This window comes from Pseudophryne corroboree, chromosome 4 (assembly GCF_028390025.1).
Source record: "Pseudophryne corroboree isolate aPseCor3 chromosome 4, aPseCor3.hap2, whole genome shotgun sequence".
Classification (NCBI taxonomy): domain Eukaryota; kingdom Metazoa; phylum Chordata; class Amphibia; order Anura; family Myobatrachidae; genus Pseudophryne; species Pseudophryne corroboree.
In genome coordinates this window covers 842,610,007-842,634,778 of record NC_086447.1, presented here as the reverse complement: position 1 = coordinate 842,634,778, position 24,772 = coordinate 842,610,007, and the positions used below count along the sequence as shown (strand labels likewise).

The window sequence follows — 24,772 nt, the reverse complement described above, 5'->3', positions numbered from 1 at the left end:
AGGACCATGGGGAATAGCGGCTCCGCAGGAGACAGGGCACAAAAAGTAAAGCTTTAGGATCAGGTGGTGTGCACTGGCTCCTCCCCCTATGACCCTCCTCCAAGCCTCAGTTAGGTACTGTGCCCGGACGAGCGTACACAATAAGGAAGGATTTATGAATCCCGGGTAAGACTCATACCAGCCACACCAATCACACTGTACAACCTGTGAACTGAACCCAGTTAACAGTATGATAACAGCGGAGCCTCTGAAAAGATGGCTCACAACAATAATAACCCGATTTTTGTAACTATGTACAAGTAATGCAGATAATCCGCACTTGGGATGGGCGCCCAGCATCCACTACGGACTCCGAGAAATAGAATTATCGGTAAGTAAATTCTTATTTTCTCTATCGTCCTAGTGGATGCTGGGGTTCCTGAAAGGACCATGGGGATTATACCAAAGCTCCCAAACGGGCGGGAGAGTGCGGATGACTCTGCAGCACCGAATGAGAGAACTCCAGGTCCTCCTTAGCCAGGGTATCAAATTTGTAGGATTTTACAAACGTGTTTGCCCCTGACTAAATAGCCGCTCGGCAAAGTTGTAAAGCCGAGACCCCTCGGGCAGCCGCCCAAGATGAGCCCACCTTCCTTGTGGAATGGGCATTTACATATTTTGGCTGTGGCAGGCCTGCCACAGAATGTGCAAGCTGAATTGTATTACACATCCAACTAGCAAAAGTCTGCTTAAAAGCAAGAGCACCCAGTTTGTTGGGTGCATACAGGATAACAGCAAGTCAGTTTTCCTGACTCCAGCCGTCCTGGAACCTATATTTTCAGGGCCCTGACCACATCTAGCAACTTGGAGTCCTCCAAGTCCTTAGTAGGCGCAAGACACCACAATAAGCTGGTTCAGGTGAAACACTGACACCACCTTAGGGAGAGAACTGGGGACGAGTCCGCAGCTCTGCCCTGTCCGAATGGACAAACAGATATGGGCATTTTTTGAGAAAAAAACCACCAATTTGACACTCGCCTGGTCCAGGCCAGGTCCAAGAGCATGTTCACTTTTCATGTGAGATGCTTCAAATCCACAGATTTGACTGGTTTTAAACCAATGTGTTTTGAGGAATCCCAGAACTACGTTGAGATCCCACAGTGCCACTGGAGGCACAAAAGGGGGTTGTATATGCAATACTCCCTTGACAAACTTCTGGACTTCAGGAACTGAAGCCAATTCTTTCTGGAAGAAAAATCGACAGGGCCGAAATTTGAACCTTAATGGACCCCAATTTGAGGCCCATAGACACTCCTGTTTGCAAGAAATGCAGGAATCGACCGAGTTGAAATTTCTTCGTGGGGCCTTCCTGGCCTCACACCACGCAACATATTTTCGCCACATGTGGTGATAATGTTGTGCGGTCACCTCCTTTCTGGCTTTGACCAGGGTAGGAATGACCTCTTCCTGAATGCCTTTTCCCTTAGGATCCGGCGTTCCACCGCCATGCCGTCAAACGCAGCTGCGGTAAGTCTTGGAACAGACATGGTACTTGCTGAAACAAGTCCCTTCTTAGCGACAGAGGCCATAAGTCCTCTGTGAGCATCTCTTGAAGTTCCGGGTACCAAGTCCTTCTTGGCCAATCCGGAGCCATGAGTATAGTTCTTACTCCTCTACGTCTTATAATTCTCAGTACCTTAGGTATGAAAAGCAGAGGATGGAACACATACACCGACTGGTACACCCACGGTGTTACCAGAACGTCCACAGCTATTGCCTGAGGGTCTCTTAACCTGGCGCAATACCTGTCCCGTTTTTTGTTCAGACGGGACGCCATCATGTCCACCTTTGGTAATTCCCAACGGTTTACAATTATGTGGAAAACTTCCCCATGAAGTTCCCACTCTGCCGGGTGGAGGTCGTGCCTACTGAGGAAGTCTGCTTCCCAGTTTCCATTCCCGGAATGAAACACTGCTGACAGTGCTATCACATGATTTTCCGCCCAGCGAAAAGTCCTTGCAGTTTTTGCCACTGCCCTCCTGCTTCTTGTGCCGCCCTGTCTATTTACGTGGGCGACTGCCGTGATGTTTTATCCCACTGGATCAATACCGGCTGACCTTGAAGCAGAGGTCTTGCTAAGCTTAGAGCATTATAAATTTACCCTTAGCTATATTTATGTGGAGAAAAATCTCCAGACTTGATCACACTCCCTGGAAATTTTTTCCTTGTGTGACTGCTCCCCAGCCTCTCGGGCTGGCCTCCGTGGTCACCAACATCCAAAACTGAATGCCGAATCTGCGGCCCTCTAGAAGATGAGCACTCTGTAACCACCACAGGAGAGACACCCTTGTCCTTGGATATAGGGTTATCCGCTGATGCATCTGAAGATGCGATCCGGACCATTTGTCCAGCAGATCCCACTGAAAAGTTCTTGCATGAAATCTGCCGACTGGAATTGCTTCGAAGGAAGTCACCATTTTTTTTACCATGGCCCTTGTGCAATGATGCACTGATTTTAGGAGGTTCCTGACTAGCTCGGATAACTCCCTGGCTTTCTCTTCCGGGAGAAACACCTTTTTCTGGACTGTGTCCAGAATCATCCCTAAGCACAGGAGACTTGTTGTCGGGATCAGCTGCGATTTTGGAATATTTAGAATCCACCCCTGCTGTTGTAACAGTATCCGAGATAGTGCTACTCCGACCTCCAACTGTTTCCTGGACTTTGCCCTTATCAGGAGATCGTCCAAGTAAGGGATAATTAAGACGCCTTTTCTTCGAAGAAGAACCATCATTTCGGCCATTACCTTGGTAAAGACCCGGGGTGCCGTAGACAATCCAAACGGCAGCGTCAGAAACTGATAGTGACAGTTCTGTACCACGAACCTGAGGTACCCTTAGTGATAAGGGCAAATTTGGGACATGGAGGTAAGCATCCCTGATGTCTCGGGACACCAGATAGTCCCCTTCTTCCCGGTTCGTTATCACTGCTCTGAGTGACTCCATCTTGATTTGAACCTTTGTAAGTGTTCAATTTTTTTTTTTTTTTTATTTTTTTTTTTTAGATTTAGAATAGGTCTCACCTAGCCTTCTGGCTTCAGTACCACAATATAGTGTGGAATAATACCCCTTTTCTTGTATGAGGGGTAATTTAATTATCACCTGCTGGGAATACAGCTTGTGAATTTTTTCCCATACTGCCTCCTTGTCGGAGGGAGACCTTGGTAAAGCAGACTTCAGGAGCCTGCGCAGGGGAAACGTCTCGACATTCCAAACTGTACCCCTGGGATACTACTTGTAGGATCCAGGGGTCCTGTACGGTCTCAGCGTCATGCTGAGAGCTTGTCAGAAGCGGTGGAACGCTTCTGTTCCTGGGAATGGGCTGCCTGCTGCAGTCTTCTTCCCTTTCCTCTATCCCTGGGCAGATATGACTCTTATAGGGACGAAAGGACTGAAGCTGAAAAGACGGTGTCTTTTTCTGCAGAGATGTGACTTAGGGTAAAAACGGTGGATTTTCCAGCAGTTGCCCTGGCCACCAGGTCCGATGGACCGACCCCAAATAACTCCTCTTCCTTTATACGGCAATACACCTTTGTGCCGTTTGGAATCTGCATCACCTGACCACTGTCGTGTCCATAAACATCTTCTGGCAGATATGGACATCGCACTTACTCTTGATGCCAGAGTGCAAATATCCCTCTGTGCATCTCGCATATATAGAAATACATCCTTTAAATGCTCTATAGTCAATAAAATACTGTCCCTGTCAAGGGTATCAATATTTTTAGTCAGGGAATCCGACCAAGCCACCCCAGCTCTGCACATCCAGGCTGAGGCGATCGCTGGTCGCAGTATAACACCAGTATGTGTGTATATACTTTTTATGATATTTTTCCAGCCTCCTGTCAGCTGGCTCCTTGAGGACGGCCCTATCTATAGACGGTACCGCCACTTGTTCTGATAAGCGTGTGAGCGCCTTATCCACCCTAAGGGGTGTTTCCCAACGCGCCCTAACTTCTGGCGGGAAAGGGTATACCGCCCATATTTTCTATCGGGGGGAACCCACGCATCATCACACACTTCATTTAATTTATCTGATTCAGGAAAAACTACGGTAGTTTTTTCACATCCCACATAATACCCTCTTTTGTGGTACTTGTAGTATCAGAAATATGTAACACCTCCTTCATTGCCCTTAACGTGTGGCCCTAATAAGGAATACGTTTGTTTATTCACCGTCGACACTGGATTCAGTGTCCCTGTCTGTGTCTGTGTCGACCGACTAAAGTAAACGGGCGTTTTAAAACCCCTGACGGTGTTTTTGAGACGTCTGGACCGGTACTAATTGTTTGTCGGCCGTCTCATGTCGTCAACCGACCTTGGCGCGTGTTGACATTATCACGTAATTCCCTAAATAAGCCATCCATTCCGGTGTCGACTCCCTAGAGAGTGACATCACCATTACAGGCAATTGCTCCGCCTCCTCACCAACATCGTCCTCATACATGTCGACACACACGTACCGACACACAGCACACACACAGGGAATGCTCTGATAGAGGACAGGACCCACTAGCCCTTTGGAGAGACAGAGGGAGAGTTTGCCAGCACACACCAAAAACGCTATAATTATATAGGGACAACCTTATATAAGTGTTTTCCCTTATAGCATTTATATATTTCTAACGCCAAATTAGTGCCCCCCCTCTCTGTTTTAACCCTGTTTCTGTAGTGCAGTGCAGGGGAGAGCCTGGGAGCCTTCCCTCCAGCCTTTCTGTGAGGGAAAATGGCGCTGTGTGCTGAGGAGATAGGCCCCGCCCCTTTTTCGGCTGCCTCGTCTCCCGCTCTTAACGGATTCTGGCAGGGGTTAAATATCTCCATATAGCCCCCGGAGGCTATATGTGAGGTATTTTTAGCCAAAAAAGGTTTTCATTTGCCTCCCAGGGCGCCCCCCTCCCAGCGCCCTGCACCCTCAGTGACTGCCGTGTGAAGTGTGCTGAGAGGAAAATGGCGCACAGCTGCAGTGCTGTGCGCTACCTTAAGAAGACTGAGGAGTCTTCTGCCGCCGATTCTGGACCTCTTCTCGTTTCAGCATCTGCAAGGGGGCCGGCGGCGAGGCTCCGGTGACCATCCAGGCTGTACCTGTGATCGTCCCTCTGGAGCTAATGTCCAGTAGCCAAGAAGCCAATCCATCCTGCACGCAGGTGAGTTCACTTCTTCTCCCCTAAGTCCCTCGTTGCAGTGATCCTGTTGCCAGCAGGACTCACTGTAAAATAAAAAACCTAAGCTAAACTTTTCTAAGCAGCTCTTTAGGAGAGCCACCTAGATTGCACCCTTCTCGGCCGGGCACAAAAATCTAACTGAGGCTTGGAGGAGGGTCATAGGGGGAGGAGCCAGTGCACACCACCTGATCCTAAAGCTTTACTTTTTGTGCCCTGTCTCCTGCGGAGCCGCTATTCCCCATGGTCCTTTCAGGAACCCCAGCATCCACTAGGACGATAGAGAAAGTAACAATGGGGGTAATTCCAAGTTGATCGCAGCAGGATTTTTGATAGCAACTGGGCAAAACCATGTGCACTGCAGAGGAGGCAGATATAACATGTGTAGAGAGAGTTAGATTTGGGTGGGTTATATTGTTTCTGTGCAGGGTAAATACTGGCTGCTTTATTTTTACACTGCAAATTAGATTGCAGATTGAACACACCGCACCCAAATCTATCTCTCTCTGCACATGTTATATCTGCCTCCCCTGCAGTGCACATGGTTTTGCCCAGTTGCTATCAAAAATCCTGCTGCGATCAACTTGGAATTACCCCCAATATCTTTTCATCAACAAGTAGATCTTACTAACTGCTTCAGGGTTCATTTACATTTGGATGTAAAGGGGGGTACACACGGAGAGATCCGTGCTTAACTTCTAAGCAGTCTGCAGTGTGTATGCCCCACAGTGTTAGCAATGCGCGGCCCCGCACGTTGCTATCGCCGGTACTATATTGGCCTGCATGCGTACCCCTCCCCCCCCTTGCTCAGCACACATTGCACTGTGTTCTGAGCAGAGGGGAGAGATGTGTGCTGAGCGTTCTGTGATAGATCACTCAGCACACATCTCCCAGTACGTACCCCCTTAAATCATTTTTATGACACGGCTGTAGCAGTACAGTGCACTTATAGGGATTACTTTCAAATTCTCCCTGAAATGCATTTTTCCAAATTAGGCAAGTATGGTTGGTAGTAAACAAAAAAAAAAAAAAAAATTAGTTGTGTGCAAGGCCACGTGGCATTTGGAGCATGTGGTGGGTGGGGCAATATGTGTGCACAGGGTGGTGTGACCTTTGGCTGAGTGATGGATGGGTGCGTGGCTTGATATTTAAGTTGTGTGTTGGGTCTAACAGATTGCTTTTCTATAACAAAAGCGGGTATTGGTCGTTGGGTCGACTCAACTTAGGCCGACAGTCATTAGGGCAACATGGGTATTAGGTCGACATGTACTAGATCGACAGGTGAAAAGGTCAACATGAGTTTTTGGACTTTTTTTGTGGCGTTTTCTTTGTAAAGCGACAGGGAACCTCAATTAGTGCACCGTATCCCCTTGCATGGCTCGCTTCGCTCACCATGCTTGAGGCAAGGTGCCTTGCTACGCTACCGCTGTACTCAGCACAGGTTACTATTCCCAATCGTAGTCCACGTGGATCGTCAAGTATGGAAAAATCCCCCCCCCCAAAAAAAAAAAAAAAAAATTAATAAACTCACGTCGACCCTTTGACCTGTCGACCTAGTACATGTCAACCTAATGACAATGTCTACCCTTTTGACTATGTCGACCTAATGCATGTCGATCTTCAGTGGTCGATCTAATGACTGTTAACCTAAGCTGTGTCGACAGTATCCCAACAAAAGCAAACTGGCTAATTGTACCATGTGGTTGGGGAGGGGAGAAGTTTATTTTGAATAGAGCATAAAATTGCATCAGAATAATTTTGTAGCTGAACATTCTTCAATACCATGTGACATTTTACATTATTTATCGATTTATCATTGTATTTTCACACAAAGCCTGCTGTTAGTTTTATACTGATTGGCCCAGAGCATAGTGCCAACCATATTGATACTTAAAAAATATCTTATATGCATGAGGTATAAAAAAATATATAATTAATTCATGATTTTTAAACAATCTCTTGCAGACAGCAGACACAACATTGACCAAACACAAGATGAACAGAGGCAGTATGAAGCAAGAAGTATAAAGGATTCTGCCGGTGCAGGAAAACACCAATATGAAAGCAGTGAAGAAATCAGACATTCAGATTCACCAAGAGAAGAAAATGAGAAACGGCATAAAGTGGACCCAGAAATGAATGAGGAGAATGAAGAGGAAAGAGTAAAAAAACTTGTTGATGAAAAAGAGGAAAGCACCGGTCATTCTAAAGAAAGGAACTTTGTGGATGATGATGAAGATGGTGATGAGGAGAGAGAAGATCGCAAAGACCACAATGAGAAAGAAGAGATTATAAATAAAGACAAATACCATCATGATGATTCACAAGAGGCTAAACATGATGTTTTGGACAAAAAAGCTCAGCCAGCAACTAAAAGTGTTGAAGATTTCTCAAAGGAAAATGACGAAGACCTAAGGAATTTAGAGGAGATCAAGAGACACTTTGGAAGCAAAAGCTCAAAAGAGGAACTCTTTCACCCTGAGAAACACAATCTGGCTCATTCCCATGAAGTATCTGAGGAATCCACTGAAAGGATACAAGAAGAAAAAAGAGGTTATAAGCCAATCCATAATGACTTTGAACAAAGACTCCATGACTATGAGGAAAAGAGAAGTCATCAAGAACAAGGAAACCACATTGCATTTGGTAGAGGACAGAAAATGCATTTTGACCAAGACTCTCTGGAGAATAGCCTGCAGAAGAATAAGTATGACAAGAGAACACATAGCGAGAAAGAGAGCTCAGAAGAGTCAAGAGAAAAGAGACATCACCACCGAGATAGCGAGGAGATGCGAGGGCACCATGATAGCAGAGAGGAGAGCAGTGAGAAAGAACCGAAGGGGCATCACTATGAAGAAAAGAGATACCATGAGGAAAGAAAGAGGTGGCCAAGCCAACAAAATGCAAGACTGAATTATGAAGAGAGCAATGAAGAAAGTAAAGAGAGTGAGGAAGATGTTGACAAGTTCCGTGAACGTGACAGGCTGGAAAAAGAGAAATTCTTCAGAAATTTAAGGCATCACTTACAGGACAGTGAAGAGGATGAATCATATAAACCAGAAAGGAAACCGGAAGGCACAAGGCATTATATTGGTGAAGAAATGGTGGACGAAATGAAAAGATACTATCCGGAATTTTCTCACGAAAAAGATCTGAGACATTATAATGAAGAAAATGCAGAAGAATTGAATAGTCTAAACAATGAAATAAACAAACGACACCATTCTGAAGATGAAATAAGGTTATTCAATAAATATGGACTGTCTGATGACCCACAGAGGTGGAAGAGCCGATATTTTGAGACTGACAACAGCAAAGAAGAAAGGAAGAGGAACTTGCAAAACCCTAAAATGTTTCCAGACTATGGCGATTATGACTTATGGGAGAAACGGCAGCTCCTTGAGGACATGAATCATGAATATGGTGAGAAGAAGAGTCCATTTAAGTTCCACAAGTTTGAAGAAAAAAGACAGCATGACAAAATGGATGAACTGGCTCAGCTTCTTAACTACAAGAAAAAGTCTGTTGAGTTTCCCGATTTCTATGACGCAGATGAGATAAAAAAGCGTCACTATAATGAGCGGGAGAGGCTCAGCCAAAGGCCATTAACAGAGGAAGAGGTAAATGAGAACTTATATCAAGGATTTCAATTCAGTAGACAAAATTAATAGAACACATAAATAAATAAAACCACAGATCTCACTTATGAAAGAGTATTAGAAGATTGTGATTGCGTGTGACCCAAATAGAAGCCTCCTATGATCAGAGTAAGGTGACTCATCCTACGTGGCTGCTTATTTCTCAGACTTCATAAACTGCACTAATGCTAAAGTTATAATTCAGAGTCACAATCAAGTTGTTAAAAATGCAGTGTAAGAATTTGTAATGTTCTAGTTTTACATCCAGTGGGTATATAGCCTTAGGCATGAATATAAAGCAGTCTCTTAGCTCCTTGCATTTAGATCAAACCAAACCATTTGAATCTTTTTTAGCAATTTGCACATTAATGTATAATTATAGTATTAAGCATTACCCTGACTTTCTTATTAACTACTGTATGTAAGAAAACAAAGCGCATTTCCTCACCAGTCCACCAGCAACAGTATACCCACATTCCCTGTGTTTCAGTTAGACAGTCAGTGAATTGGTGCTGGTATAGGATAAAGAATTTTGATGTTTAAGGATTCCATAGAGGGCCGCACTGCCCATCTGGCACTTCTGGCATATGCAGGGACGGACTGGTGCTCCGAATCGGCCCTGGCATTTGTAAACATGCGCACACAAGCACGTCGCGGGAGCGCACGCATGTCACAGGGGGGGAGTGCATGGACACGATACACAGAGGCATGTCGCGAGTCAGGGGAGGGGGGGGGCGTGGACTTGCGGCATGCCCCCATTACCATGGAGACTCATGCTCCGGTCGCCCCCATTTTCATGGAGACGCACCTGTGACTCGCGGCACACCCCTGTGTGCCGTGTGGCGCACCCCCACCCCCTCCCTGGCCGAAGCATGCGTCTCCACGGTAATGGGGGAGACGACCCCATGCGTCATGTCCGTGTGCCTCCCGTGACGTGCACACGTTCACAAATGCCAGAGCCGATTCGGAGCCCCAGTCCATCCCTGATTCCATGTATGACTATGATGTTCCCCGGAAAATCCTGCTGTCGTTACAGGAAGGGGCTGATTTTCATTCGCTGCCCGCGCTACACTTTGCCTGCGTTTCAGAATCAGCCCCGAAATCTTTAACATTATCTTTCTAGAATTCAGAATTCTCATGTTTTACTGCACCTGCCACACAAAAGGAAACCGAGGCGGTTTAATAGGTGGATTACACTACATGCTGCCATCAATAGTCGTGGGCCTGTATTTCACTGTAACAATCTACACAGAGGCTTCTAGATTGTGGCTGATGCAAGATTACTGTCTGAGTGATAAAAGATAGAGAAGCTCCACCTTAATAAGATGGCAAAAGGTATTATCGTAATGCAGAAAGCATTCTCTGATGATAAGTCTTGATGATAAACTTAGATTATATTGGAGACTAAATAATAACCAGCTTTGATTATAGAAATATCCAATTCTGGTTCTCATTAACGATCATCGTTACACTTAGAGAAACCTTTTGCTGGTCCTCTATAAAGCAGTTCAGTTATCTTTATAGACTGGATTATAAATGTACCTGTTAATAACTGGACAGTTCTAAATAATGAAAATAATGTCCGGTATTTAAAGGAGACTTGCCACAGTTCAGCAACAAATCAATACTGTATTACATATACAATATTACAGTACCATAAAGGGCGGCACTGCACCTTGTGCTGGCCACGCCCCCTGATAGAATGACATCATGATGTCACACCAAGTCTAGAGGGTTTAAAGGACGCTCGGGGCAGCCCTGCAGCAGCGACACTGGCTGCAGGGTGCTGGTGTAAAATGGCACACCCGAGTTACAGCCCTGCTGGATTATATCTATGTTATTATACTGTTACAGGAATAGGTAAAAACTGGAGCGCTCCAGACCAGATTGGCACAGGAGCTTGTAGTGCTCTTCCCAGCCCAATTACGTCTGGAGGGAGAAGGGGGAGGGGGTTGCCAGTCACAGCTGTCACCGGAGAGTAGAGATGGCTACTGACTCACTGTCTCAACACAGTGACTCGAATCATCAGGAAGTATGAATGATTCGAGTCACTTACTGTTTAATGAGTGGAGACAGCTGCAGCAGCAGCCTCTCTCAGCCAGAGGGAGGAGACTCAGCGTGTCCTTCAGTCAGTGTGTTCTGCTGAGTGTCTTTAGCTGTGATTGGCCAGAGGCTATACCAGGTGACACCCAGTGGGAGGGGGGAGGGAGCAGTCACGACTCACCAGTCAGTGAGTGCTGTGCCTGATCCATTTCATGAATCATGATTCATCCTGAGTCTGCCAGTGAGTTGAGACAGTTGTACACTGTGTAGACTCAGTGACTCAGTGGATGGATCTGATTCATGCAGCATAAGCCTGCAGGAGGTGGAGCCCCTGTGGTACAGTGTTCTCAACTCACTGTTCCTGCTCAATGTGATTGTGGGTGGCAAACTCCCTGGAGGCTAGATAGTGGATAATATAATAAATCCAAGCCCACCTAAAATCATCCAATTAGCAAAGTATGCAAAGTAAACAAATGTTTTTATTTGGTTTAGTTACAGACTGAATGATGTGTTTCATGGCTGTTAAGCTTTCTCTCCTCAGCCAGAAGTAATGTGCATATTCTGTAACTAGTATGCAATAATTGGTTATTAATAATATATCAACATAACACTGAATCTATGTTAATATATTATTAACAATCAGTGCATAAGCAGCTGCCTCCCCCAGATACACTGCACAATCATTGCAGCTGAATAACTCCCTCCATGAGTCCAGCACTGATCTGCCAGCACTGGCAACTCACTGATTCATGTGCAGTCTCTGCAATACATTAAAATACAAATGAGTCATGACTCATGTGCCGAGACACTGACTCGAGACACTTCACTGAACTGAGTCATGTGTCTCAACTCAGTTCAGTGAATCACTTTGCCCATGACTACCGGAGAGGCAGGGATGGAAAGATTACAGCCTCTACGTATAGTCCAGGGATGGTGTAATAACCGGAACGGTCCAGACCATACGGGTAAGGCTGTAATCTCTCCCTCCCTGCCTCCCCGGTGACAGCCACCTACCTGGACAGGACACTACCCCAGTCGAGGACAAGCACTATAAGCTCCAGAATGGCTGCTGCAGGGAGATGGTCCGGTCCAGCGTTCCGGTTTTTACCTAATCCCTCATTTTACAAGTACACTAAAGCCTAAATATTGAAATGTGCTCTTCAATAGATCTTCTTATGTTATAGGAGAAAGAGCTGAAGAACCTGGCCATTATGGATATAGAGTTGCAGAAGATCGCGGAAAAGCTCAGCAATAACAGACAAGGCTGAGACCAATATATGAACTGCAGTTTCCGTAGCTGAGAGCTATCCTATATTTAGCTGAAGGTACCTCCTCTACATTTCTTGTCGTCGCCTCTTCAGAAGAGAAAAAAAGTTTTGTTTAGTTAAGACAAGCAAAATGTAGTTCATTGCTCACAAGTAGTATTTTACACTGCCCGAAATATCTGGTGCCACTTATGCTTTTGACACAAAAGACAAATGACATATATTCATACGTATATGAGACATTTTACTATGCTTGTGGAAATGTATTTTGTGTAACTGTACTTTAATACATCTATGTCTTGAGATTTGAAATAATAAAAAGCAAACTGAATCTTACACCGGGAACATGGTTATTTTCTAGCAGTAGGTTACATGTACTGGCACGCGCACAATATTATGTTACGCAGCTACTGCCATTTGTGTATAGCAGGGGAAGCCAACCGGAGGATTACCAGCTCTAAAACAACTACAAGTCCCAGCACACAGTCATGGGCTGGGCAGCCATGCTGTTACGTGTAATTCTACACTAATTATTGCTGGTGTCTCTGTTACCAAATCAGGTGGGGCATGAAGTCTGAACACAATGGGGGGATTAAATTGTTCTTTGTGCTGGCTGCCACTAGATCAGGCAAGTCCAAACTGCAGGCCTCCAGCTGTTGTGAAACTACATATCCGAGCATGCCCTGACACAGTTTTGCTGTCAGAGAATGCTAAAGCTGTGTCAGGGCATGCTGGGATGTGTAGTTTCTCAACAGCATGGAGGACCGCAGTTTGGACATGCCTGCATTAGATGGTGCCCGACGGAGCCGTTCAGTTGTTGCTCAGTTCAGGCGCGGAGGGCTGTCAGTACCGGCATTTCAGCTCACAGACCCCCATGCTGGAGAGCTGAAATTAGCAAAAAGTGACCTGTTTGGGTGCCCAAACAGATCTTTTCAGGTATAGCTGTTTGGACGCAATCAGAGCGGAAAAAACATTTGAATAGTGCTCCCCCCCCCCCGCCTCATCTCTTTAGATGGGCGATCAGGCACGAGAAACAATTGAATTGCCCCCAATGAATACATGTTGTATGGCCGGCTGTGTGCATGTTGAAAACGGGTTGGGGTCGGGTGACCGGTGGTCAGAATCCTGGCGGTCACCATACCGACGCTGGGATCCCGGCAGGAAGACAAGTGCAACGAAGCCCCTTGCGGGCTCGCTGCACTCGCCACAGGTTCTATTCCCACCCTATGGGTGTCGAGGACACCCAAGAGTGGGACTAGTCCTGGGCCCCCTGCTGACCGCCGGTCACCTGACTACATCCCTTGAAAACAGTAATGCAACATGTGTACTTCATGTGTCTAGATTTACACGCCAGGCTAGGATTGCTGGTTATTGGGGGTAATTCCAAGTTGATCGCAGCAGGAAATTTTTTAGCAGTTGGGCAAAACCATGTGCACTGCAGGGGGGCAGATATAACATTTGCAGAGGGAGTTAGATTTGGGTGGGTTATTTGTTTCTGTGCAGGATAAATACTGGCTGCTTTATTTTTACACTGCAATTTAGATTGCAGATTGAACTCACCACACCCAAATCTAACTCTCTCTGCACATGTTATATCTGCCTCCCCTGCAGTGCACATGGTTTTGCCCAACTGCTAAAAAATTTCCTGCTGCGATCAACTTGGAATTACCCCCTTTGTTACATTCAGAAACATTGTCCCTGTAATAAAAGGATAAACTACCGGGTCTCATTATACTGTTCTCCTACCTATCAGGAATTAGTTTTGGTCACTGTACAGGAAGGAAACTAGCGGAGCAGAACAAAGCTCAGAACTGGTAGAATTATAGAAAGCAATATACCGTATATACGCGAGTATAAGTCGACCCGAATATAAGCCGAGGCACCTAATTTTACCACAAAAACCTGGGAAAACTTATTGACTCGAGTACAAGCCTAGGGTGGGAAATGCAGCTCTAGCCGTACACAGCCCTCATACTGCCAGATATGCCCCCACAGTGCCAGATATGCCCTCACACTGCCAGATATGCCCCCACAGTGCCAGATATGCCCTCATACTGCCAGATATGCCCCCACAGTGCCAATTATGCCCCCACAGTGCCAGATATTCCCTCATACTGCCAGATATGCCCCCAAGTGCCAGACATGCCCTCACAGTGCCAGACATGCCCTCACACTGCCAGACATGCCCTCACACTGCCAGATATGCCCCCTCAGTGCCACATATGCCCCCCCCCCCCCCAAGTGCCAAATATGCTCCCCCAGTGCCAGGTATAACTTACCCTCCGCCGCTCCCGCGCTGTCTTGTGAAGGAGGGACACGGAGGGCACAGCACGCACCTCTCCCGTGTCCCTCCTGCATCTCCGGTGGCCGCGGTGGGTCTGTTAAATGAAGTGCCGGTGCGTGAGCCAATCAGAGTTCACGAACGGGTACTTCATTTAATAGACCCGCCGCTGCCGCCGGAGACGCAGGAGGGACACAGGAGAGGCGTGCGCTGTGCCCTCCGTGTCCCTCCTTCCCACTGACTCGAGTATAAGCAGATGGGGCTTTTTCAGCACAAAAAAAAGTGCTGAAAAAGTCGGCTTATACTCGAGTATATACGGTATATGCTGAAATAAAGGAAAATGAGAGATTGACAAAAGGTTTTAAAAAATACAGCACTGAGAGGACTAAAATAATGTTCAAATAAAAGCCACAAATAATTGAAGATAAACAAGAGACTGACGGCAACATACAGTATATGGAAGTGCGTCTTGAGAGAGGTTTTAGCAACCAGTAAAACTCAGGCTTGGAATGTTTCACTGGAATTTTTAACTTGAGGAAATGCAAAGATAAAATCCATTAGATTGCACTTAGATACATTTAGTTGGTGAGGATGAGAACATTAGGACAAGAAACAAACAAATAAAAGAACAGAACTACATGGTGGTAACAATTTCATCCAAATAAAAATGCTTTTCCTTCTTACCGAACTCATCTGATGCAAATACTGTATATAGCAGAAATGCTTTAACCCAAAATGCTCCAGGTGCCTGAATCAGAGGAGCAGAAGGGACTATGGGGGTCATTCAGACCCGATCGCACGCTGCATTTATTTGCAGCCGTGCCATCGGGTCTGTACTGCGCATGCGTGTGACCCGCAATGCGCAGGCGCGTTGGCCGCCGGCGACGGCCATTGCCAGACAGCGATGAAACGATCAAAGAAAGCGATCGCAAGAAGATTGACAGGAAGAAGGATCATGGGCGGCAACTCACCGTTTTCTGGGAGTGTCCAGAAAAACGCAGGCATGCCCGGCGGTTTCAGCAACATCCCGGATCGTTGCAGCGGCTGAGTAAGTCCTGGGCGGTGCAGAAACGCAGTTGTTCGCACCTCTGCACAGCGTTTACCCCCTCCCCTGTAGGTGGCGATTACCTGGTCGCAGCAGTGCAAAAAATAGCCTGCGTGTGTGACCAGGTCTGAATTAGGCCCTATAGCCAGGAAGACATATATGAAATGATACAGGAGACTTCCCCGTATAATCCAGCTACATTCCATCGCATTAATTATAGTACTGGGAAGACAAAGGAGGACATGTACTAAGCAGAGATAAAAGTGGAGAAGTGAGCCAGTGGAGAAGTTGCCCATGGCAACCCATCAGCTGCTCTGTACAATTTTATAGCATGCAAATTATAAATGTTACGTCAATGCTGATTGGTTGCCATGGGCAACTTCTCCACTTTTATCTCTGCTTAGTACATCTACCCCTAAATCCTTTGTTATCAGGTAGACAGGTGAGAATGGATGCAGAGAACACACATTATGGAGGGCAATAGTGTAGGGGAATAAAAGTGTAAAGCGAATCTGCGTTCTTCTGATTATAAGGAATATCAATTTAGGGGTAGAAAGCAACATCATTTAGTGGAACATGTTATCTGTATTAGTTGTAATAATAATAATTATAATTGTATAATACATAATAGTTTTCTTGGTATTAAAAGGAAGGAACCGGATTTGAAATTCCCCATCTAATCTAACAGTCACATCTAAGAAATCAGCTCCTGACACGCCTACCTGTACAAGCAGTATGGTAAAATAAAGTGCATCCGGAAAGTATTCACAGCTCTTCACATTTTCCACATTTTGCTATGTTACAGCCGTATTCCAAAATTAAATAAATTCATTTCCCCCCTCAAAATTCTATACACAATACCCCATAATGACAACGTGAAAAGTTTTTTTTTTGAGATTTTTGCTAATTTATTAAAAATAAAAAACTAAGAAATCACATGTACGTAAGTATTCACAGCCTTTGGTCAATACTTTGTTGATGCACCTTTAGCAGCAATTCACAGCCTCAAGTCTTTTTTAATATGACGCCACAAGCTTGGCACACCTGTCTTTGGGCAGTTTCGCCCATTCCTCTTTGCAGCACCTATCAGCCATTTTCAGATCTCTCCAGAGATGTTCAATCGGATTCAAGCATGGGCTCTGGCTGGGCCGCTCAAGGACATTCACAGAGTTGTCCTGAAGCCACACCTTTGATATCTTGGCTGTATGCTTTGGTTATCATTGTTTGGCCTTTTTACAGATTGATATATAGGGAGATTTATCAAACCTAAAGAGGACACGTGGATGTGTTGCCTAACCAGATTGTGGCTATCATTTATCTAGTACAGTCTACAAAATGTTAGCTAGAATCTGATTGGAGGCTATGGGAAACACTTCCACTAATAAAGTTTGATGAATTTCTTCCTACTTGGCCAGCTCACTGCTGACAAATAGTACCTGAGGGGCAGATTTATTAAGCTCGGTGAAGTGATAAAGTGAAAGGTGATAAAGAACCAGCCAATCAGATCCTAACTACCATGTCACAGGCTGGGTTTGAAAAATGACAGTTAGGAGCTGACTGGCTAGTCCTTTATCACCTCCAATTTATCACTTCACCGAGCTTAGTAAATCTGCCCCTGAGGTCGCAGTCTGATAAGATCACTACAGACCAATTCCTACGGACACAAGGCTGATTGGTGTGACACCATTTGCAAATTGTGTTTACTTTATATTCATTGGCTTCCTGTTGTTCTAATCAATAAAATTGTCCTTCAGAAAATAATGGGTTGGCAATAAAAGCTTGTTTCTGTGAGAGAAACTGGCTGTAATTGTTGTAATTCCTTATCATGCGTCAGACAATCCTGGATCCCTGAGCAGCAGCAGCAGCTGCAGGACATTGCTGTATAACAGCGGGATTACAGCCCAATCACAGTGTGTACAGTATGAAGGGATTACACTATTGCTGCCACACTGACAAGGGCCGTCACCCCAAACAAACCTAATGGGCTTTGGACGTATGACAGAACACAGGAACTGCCAATACAATTAAGGGCATGCAGTGTTTGCTCAGATGAACCAGTCTCATAGATAGCTGTGTCAGTAAAGCTTAGGTCAGCTCCTGAATGCTGCAATACAGAATTCAAAAACCCATTTATGACAGTAGATTAAAGTGCAAGCTAGCCTGTCTGATCGGTGTCTTCTCAGGCTCCTTTACACACACACAGACGGCATGGATCAAACGCTGAGAGAAATGAATCAGCATCTGCCATTTTCCAGACCAGGAATAAGCCATTTGTGCTGTAGAACTACACATCCCAGCAGGTCCTGCCACAATTTGGCTGTTAGGGAATTGTAAAACTGCGGCAGAGCATGATGGGATGTGTAGTTTCACAAGGTTATATAACCATTTCAGACGGGATGTAGTTGGAATCCCGACGATCAAAATACCGACGCCAGAATACCAGCAGCACCGTTACAGCTATTCCCACTCCTTGGTGTCAACGACACCCGTGGAGTGGGAATAGAACCTGCGGCAAGCAAAACGAGCCCGCAAGGGGCTTTGCTCCTCTGCTCGCCCCCCTGCCAGAATTTTGCCCGTCGGGATTCCGGCATTGGTTATTTTGATCGCCGGGATTCCGTAACCAATCTTTTCCGATTATGGCGCAGATGTACTAAACTAAATAATCAGCTCCAAACTGTCATTTTTCAAACACAGCCTGTAGCATAGCAGTTAGGAGCTGATGGGTTGATACTTTCTCTCTCTCGGCTGTATCACACACGGAAAAGAAAATAAGAATTTACTCACCGGTAATTCTATTTCTCGTAGTCCGTAGTGGATGCTGGGAACTCCGTAAGGACCATGTGGAATAGCGGGCTCCGAAGGAGACTGGGCACTCTAAGAAAGAATTAGGACTACCTGGTGTGCACTGGCTCCTCCCTCTATGCCCCTCCTCCAGACCTCAGTTAGGGAAACTGTGCCCGGAAGAGCTGACACAATAAGGAAAGGATTTGGAATCCCGGGTAAGACTCATACCAGCCACACCGTACCACTCGTGATACTATACCCAGTGAACAGTATGAACAACAACTGAGCCTCTCGAATAGATGGCTCCAAACAATAACCCTTCAGTTAGGCAATAACTATATACAAGTATTGCAGACAATCCGCATTTGGGATGGGCGCCCAGCATCCACTACGGACTACGAGAAATCGAATTACCGGTGAGTAAATTCTTATTTTCTCTGACGTCCTAGTGGATGCTGGGAACTCCGTAAGGACCATGGGGATTATACCAAAGCTCCCAAACGGGCGGGAGAGTGCGGATGACTCTGCAGCACCGAATGAGCAAACTCAAGGTCCTCCTCAGCCAGGGTATCAAACTTGTAGAATTTTGCAAACGTGTTTGAACCCGACCAAGTAGCAGCTCGGCAAAGTTGTAAAGCCGAGACCCCTCGGGCAGCCGCCCAAGAAGAGCCCACCTTCCTCGTGGAATGGGCTTTTACAGATTTAGGATGCGGCAGTCCAGCCGCCGAATGTGCAAGTTGAATCGTGCTACAGATCCAGCGAGCAATAGTCTGCTTTGAAGCAGGAGCATCCAGCTTGTTGGGTGCATACAGGATAAATAGCGAGTCAGTTTTTCTAACTCTAGCCGTCCTGGAAACATATATTTTCAGGGCCCTGACTACATCCAGCAACTTGGAATCCTCCAAGTCCCGAGTAGCCGCAGGCACCACAATAGGTTGATTCACATGAAAAGCTGATACCACCTTAGGAAGGAATTGGGAACGAGTCCTCAATTCCGCCCTATCCATATGAAAAATCAGATAAGGGCTTTTACATGACAAAGCCGCCAATTCTGATACACGCCTGGCCGACGCCAAGGCCAACAGCATGACCACCTTCCACGTGAGGTACTTTATCTCCACGGTTTTAAGTGGCTCAAACCAATGCGACTTTAGGAAATCCAACACCACGTTGAGATCCCAAGGTGCCACTGGGGGCACAAAAGGGGGCTGAATATGCAGCACTCCCTTTACAAAAGTCTGAACTTCAGGCAGTGAGGCCAGTTCTTTTTGGAAGAAAATCGACAGAGCCGAAATCTGGACCTTAATGGAACCCAATTTTAGGCCCATAGTCACCCCTGACTGTAGGAAGTGCAGAAATCGACCTAGCTGAAATTCCTCCGTTGGGGCCTTCCTGGCCTCACACCAAGCAACATATTTTCGCCATATGCGGTGATAATGTTTTGCGGTCACATCTTTCCTAGCTTTAATCAGTGTAGGAATGACTTCCTCCGGAATGCCCTTTTCTTTTAGGATCCGGTGTTCAACCGCCATGCCGTCAAACGCAGCCGCGGTAAGTCTTGGAACAGACAGGGCCCCTGCTGCAGCAGGTCCTGTCTGAGCGGCAGAGGCCATGGGTCCTCTGAGAACATTTCTTGAAGTTCTGGGTACCAAGCTCTTCTTGGCCAATCCGGAACCACGAGTATAGTTCTTACTCCTCTCCTTCTTATTTTCAGTACCTTGGGTATGAGAGGCAGAGGAGGGAACACATAAACCGACTGGTACACCCACGGTGTCACTAGAGCGTCCACAGCTATCGCCTGAGGGTCCCTTGACCTGGCGCAATATCTTTTTTAGTTTTTTTGTTGAGGCGGGACGCCATCATGTCCACCTGTGGCCTTTCCCAATGGTTTACAATCATTTTGAAGACTTCTGGATGAAGTCCCCACTCTCCCGAGTGGAGGTCGTGTCTGCTGAGGAAGTCTGCTTCCCAGTTGTCCACTCCCGGAATGAACACTGCTGACAGTGCTATCACGTGATTTTCCGCCCATCGGAGAATCCTTGTGGCTTCTGCCATCGCCAACCTGCTTCTTGTGCCGCCCTGTCGGTTTACATGGGCTACCGCCGTGATGTTGTCTGACTGGATCAGCACCGGCTGGTGTTGAAGCAGGGGTCTTGCCTGACTTAGGGCATTGTAAATGGCCCTTAGTTCCAGAATATTTATGTGTAGGGAAGTCTCCTGGCTTGACCATAGTCCTTGGAAGTTTCTTCCCTGTGTGACTGCCCCCCAGCCTCGAAGGCTGGCATCCGTGGTCACCAGGACCCAGTCCTGTATGCCAAATCTGCGGCCCTCTAGAAGATGAGCACTCTGCAGCCACCACAGCAGAGACACCCTGGTCCTTGGAGACAGGGTTATCAGCCGATGCATCTGAAGATGCGATCCGGACCACTTGTCCAACAGATCCCACTGAAAGATCCTTGCATGGAACCTGCCAAATGGAATTGCTTCGTAGGAAGCTACCATCTTTCCCAGGACTCGCGTGCAGTGATGCACTGACACCTGTTTTGGTTTCAGGAGGTCTCTGACTAGAGATGACAACTCCTTGGCTTTCTCCTCCGGGAGAAACACTTTTTTTTGGTCTGTGTCCAGAACCATCCCCAGGAACAGTAGACGCGTTGTAGGAACCAGCTGCGACTTTGGAATATTCAGAATCCAGCCGTGCTGTTGTAGCACTTCCTGAGATAGTGCTACGCCGACCAACAACTGCTCCCTGGACCTCGCCTTTATAAGGAGATCGTCCAAGTACGGGATAATTAAAACTCCCTTTTTCCGAAGGAGTATCATCATTTCGCCCATTACCTTGGTAAATACCCTCGGTGCCGTGGACAGACCAAACGGCAACGTCTGGAATTGGTAATGACAGTCCTGTACCACAAATCTGAGGTACTCCTGGTGAGGAGGGTAAATGGGGACATGCAGGTAAGCATCCTTGATGTCCAGTGATACCATGTAATCCCCTTCGTCCAGGCTTGCAATAACCGCCCTGAGCGATTCCATTTTGAACTTGAACCTTCTTATATAAGTGTTCAAGGATTTTAAATTTAAAATGGGTCTCACCGAACCGTCCGGTTTCGGTACCACAAACATTGTGGAATAGTAACCCCGTCCTTGTTGAAGGAGGGGTACCTTGATTATCACCTGCTGAGAATACAGCTTGTGAATCGCCTCCAGCACTGCCTTCCTGTCTGGGGGAGCTGTTGGCAAGGCTGATTTGAGGAAACGTCGAGGGGGAGACGTCTCGAATTCCAGCTTGTACCCCTGAGATACCACTTGTAGAATCCAGTGATCCACCCGTGAGCGAGCCCACTGGTCGCTGAAGTTCCGGAGACGGGCCCCCACCGCACCTGGCTCCGCCTGTGGAGCCCCAGCGTCATGCGGTGGACTTAGAGGAAGCGGGAGAGGACTTTTGTTCTTGGGAAGTGGCTGTATGGTGCAGCTTTTTCCCTCTACCTCTGCCTCTGGGCAGAAAGGACGCGCCTTTAACCCGCTTGCCTTTCTGGGGCCGAAAGGACTGTACCTGATAATACGGTGCTTTCTTTGGCTGTGAGGGAACATGGGGTAAAAATGTCGACTTCCCAGCTGTTGCTGTGGAAACGAGGTCCGAGAGACCGTCCCCAAACAATTCCTCACCTTTGTAAGGCAAAACCTCCATGTGCCTTTTAGAATCTGCATCACCTGTCCACTGCCGAGTCCACAATCCTCTCCTGGCAGAAATGGACATTGCATTAATTCTAGATGCCAGCCGGCAAATATCCCTCTGTGCATCTCTCATGTATAAGACTGCGTCTTTAATATGCTCTATGGTTAGCAATATATAGTGTCCCTGTCGAGGGTATCAATGTTATCAGACAGGGAATCTGACCACGCAGCAGCAGCACTGCACATCCATGCTGAAGCAATAGCCGGTCTCAGTATAATACCTGAGTGTGTGTATATACAGACTTCAGGATAGCCTCCTGCTTTCTATCCGCAGGCTCCTTTAAGGCGGCCGTATCCTGAGACGGTAGTGCCACCTTCTTTGACAAGCGTGTGAGCGCTTTATCCACCCTAGGGGATGTCTCCCAACGTATCCTGTCCTCTGGCGGGAAAGGGTACGCCATTAGCAACCTTTTAGAAATCACTAATTTCTTATCGGGGGAAGCCCACGCTTCTTCACACACTTCATTCAACTCATCAGATGGGGGAAAAACCATTGGTTGCTTTTTCTCCCCAAACATAATACCCTTTTTTGTGGTACCTGGGTTAATGCAGACACATTTTTCATTGCCGTAATCATGTAACGGGTGGCTCTGTTGGAATGTACACTAGTCTCATCATCGTCGACACTGGAGTCAGTATCCGTGTCGACATCTGAGGTAGTGGGCGTTTTTGAGCCCCTGATGGCTTTTGAGACGCCTGGGCAGGCCCGGGCTGAGAAGCCGGCTGTCCCACATCTACTATGTCGTCAAACCTTTTATGTAAGGAGTTGACACTGTCGCGTAATTCCTTCCACATATCCATCCACTCAGGTGTCGACCCCGCAGGGGGTGACATCACATTTATCGGCACCTGCTCCGCCTCCACATAAGCCTCCTCATCAAACATGTCGACACAGCCGTACCGACACACCGCACACACACAGGGAATGCTCTGACTGAGGACAGGACCCCACAAAGTCCTTTGGGGAGACAGAGAGTATGCCAGCACACACCACAGCGCTATATAATGCAGGGAGTTACACTACACAAGTGATTTACCCTATAGCCGCTATATATATAGTATTTGCGCCTAAATTTAGTGCCCCCCCTCTCTTTTTTACCCTATTGAGCCTGGAAACTGCAGGGGAGAGCCTGGGGAGCGTCCTTCCAGCGGAGCTGTGAGAGGAAATGGCGCCAGTGTGCTGAGGGAGATAGCCCCGCCCCTTTTTCGGCGGACTTCTCCCGCTTTTATAATAATAATGTGGCAGGGGTATTTTACACATATATAGCTTCTTAGGCTATATTATGTGTGATTAGCCACTTTAAGGTACTCTAATTGCTGCCCAGGGCGCCCCTCCCCCAGCGCCCTGCACCCATCAGTGACCGGAGTATGTGGTGTGCACAGGGAGCAATGGCGCACAGCTGCAGTGCTGTGCGCTACCTTAATGAAGACCGAAGTCTTCAGACGGCGATTTCCGTGAAGATCTTCATGCTTCTGGCTCTGCAAGGGGGACGGCGGCACGGCTCCGGGACCGGACGACCGAGGCTGGGCCTGTGTTCGATCCCTCTGGAGCTAATGCTGTCCAGTAGCCTAGAAGCCCAAGCTAGCTGCAAGCAGGTAGGTTCGCTTCTCTCCCCTAAGTCCCTCGTTGCAGTGAGTCTGTTGCCAGCAGATCTCACTGAAAATAAAAAACCTAATAAATACTTTCTTTACTAGAAGCTCAGATGAGCCCCTAGTGTGCAACCAGCTCGAGCCGGGCACAGATTCTAACTGAGGTCTGGAGGAGGGGCATAGAGGGAGGAGCCAGTGCACACCAGGTAGTCCTAATTCTTTCTTAGAGTGCCCAGTCTCCTTCGGAGCCCGCTATTCCCCATGGTCCTTACGGAGTTCCCAGCATCCACTAGGACGTCAGAGAAAGTAGTATATTGCTTTGGAGATACCTAACATCTAATGTAGGGGTTCTCAACTCCAATCTTCAAAGTACCCCCAACAGGTCAAATTTTTAGGATTTGTCTGTGGAAAAATGGGGATAATTACTGACCCAGAAACATACATTAACTCACCTGTGCACGATTGAAAAAAATTCAGAAACCATGAGCTGTCAATGGTACTTGAGGACTGGAGTTGAGAATCACTGATCTAAGACATAGGATCTCAATCTTGGTCCTCAGGACCCCAAACTGTTTACGTTTTCCAGGTCACCTAGAAGGTGCACAGGTGTAGTCATTACTCATTGACACATTTTGAAGATTCACCCATAGAGCTAATTAGACACTTGCGATTCTCTGAGGAAATATGGAAAACTGTTTGTGGTCCTGAGGGCTGAGTTTGAGACCTATAATCTAAGGAATGTAACTTGTGGTCCTTTTTTTGTGTATTAAAAACATGGATTATCGTATTGGAACGGTTTACTACACAGTGGGGGTAATTCCGAGTTGATCGCAGCAGGATTTTTGATAGCAATTGGGCAAAACCATGTGCACTGCAGGTATGGCAGATATAACATGTGCAGAAAAAGTTAGATTTGGGTGGGTTATTTTATTTCTGTGCAGGGTAAATACTGGCTGCTTTATTTTTACACTGCAATTTAGATTGCAGATTGAACTCACCACACCCAAATCTATCTCTCTCTGCACATGTTATATCTGCCTCCCCTGTAGTGAACATGGTTTTGCCCAATTGCTAAAAAATTTCCTGCTGCGATCAACTTGGAATTACCCCCAGTGTTCCCCTTTGGGACTATAAGAACATCAGTCCATAAAAAAACATAATTATAGTCGCACAAAGCAGCACAAAAACCCTAA

General features: G+C 46.6%; 1 protein-coding gene across 1 annotated transcript in view; it reads left to right on the top strand.

The window, feature by feature from the left end:
* The window catches only part of CHGB (chromogranin B), a 56,064-nt gene extending 43,587 nt beyond the window's left edge, over window positions 1-12,477 (top strand). Inside the window, exons 4-5 of the mRNA XM_063918601.1 lie at window positions 7,161-8,815; window positions 12,061-12,477. Of these exons, the coding sequence (XP_063774671.1) occupies window positions 7,161-8,815; window positions 12,061-12,144 (1,739 nt within the window). The 3' untranslated portion in view covers window positions 12,145-12,477. The remainder of the gene's footprint in view (window positions 1-7,160; window positions 8,816-12,060) is intronic.
* Window positions 12,478-24,772: the final 12,295 nt, after the last annotated feature.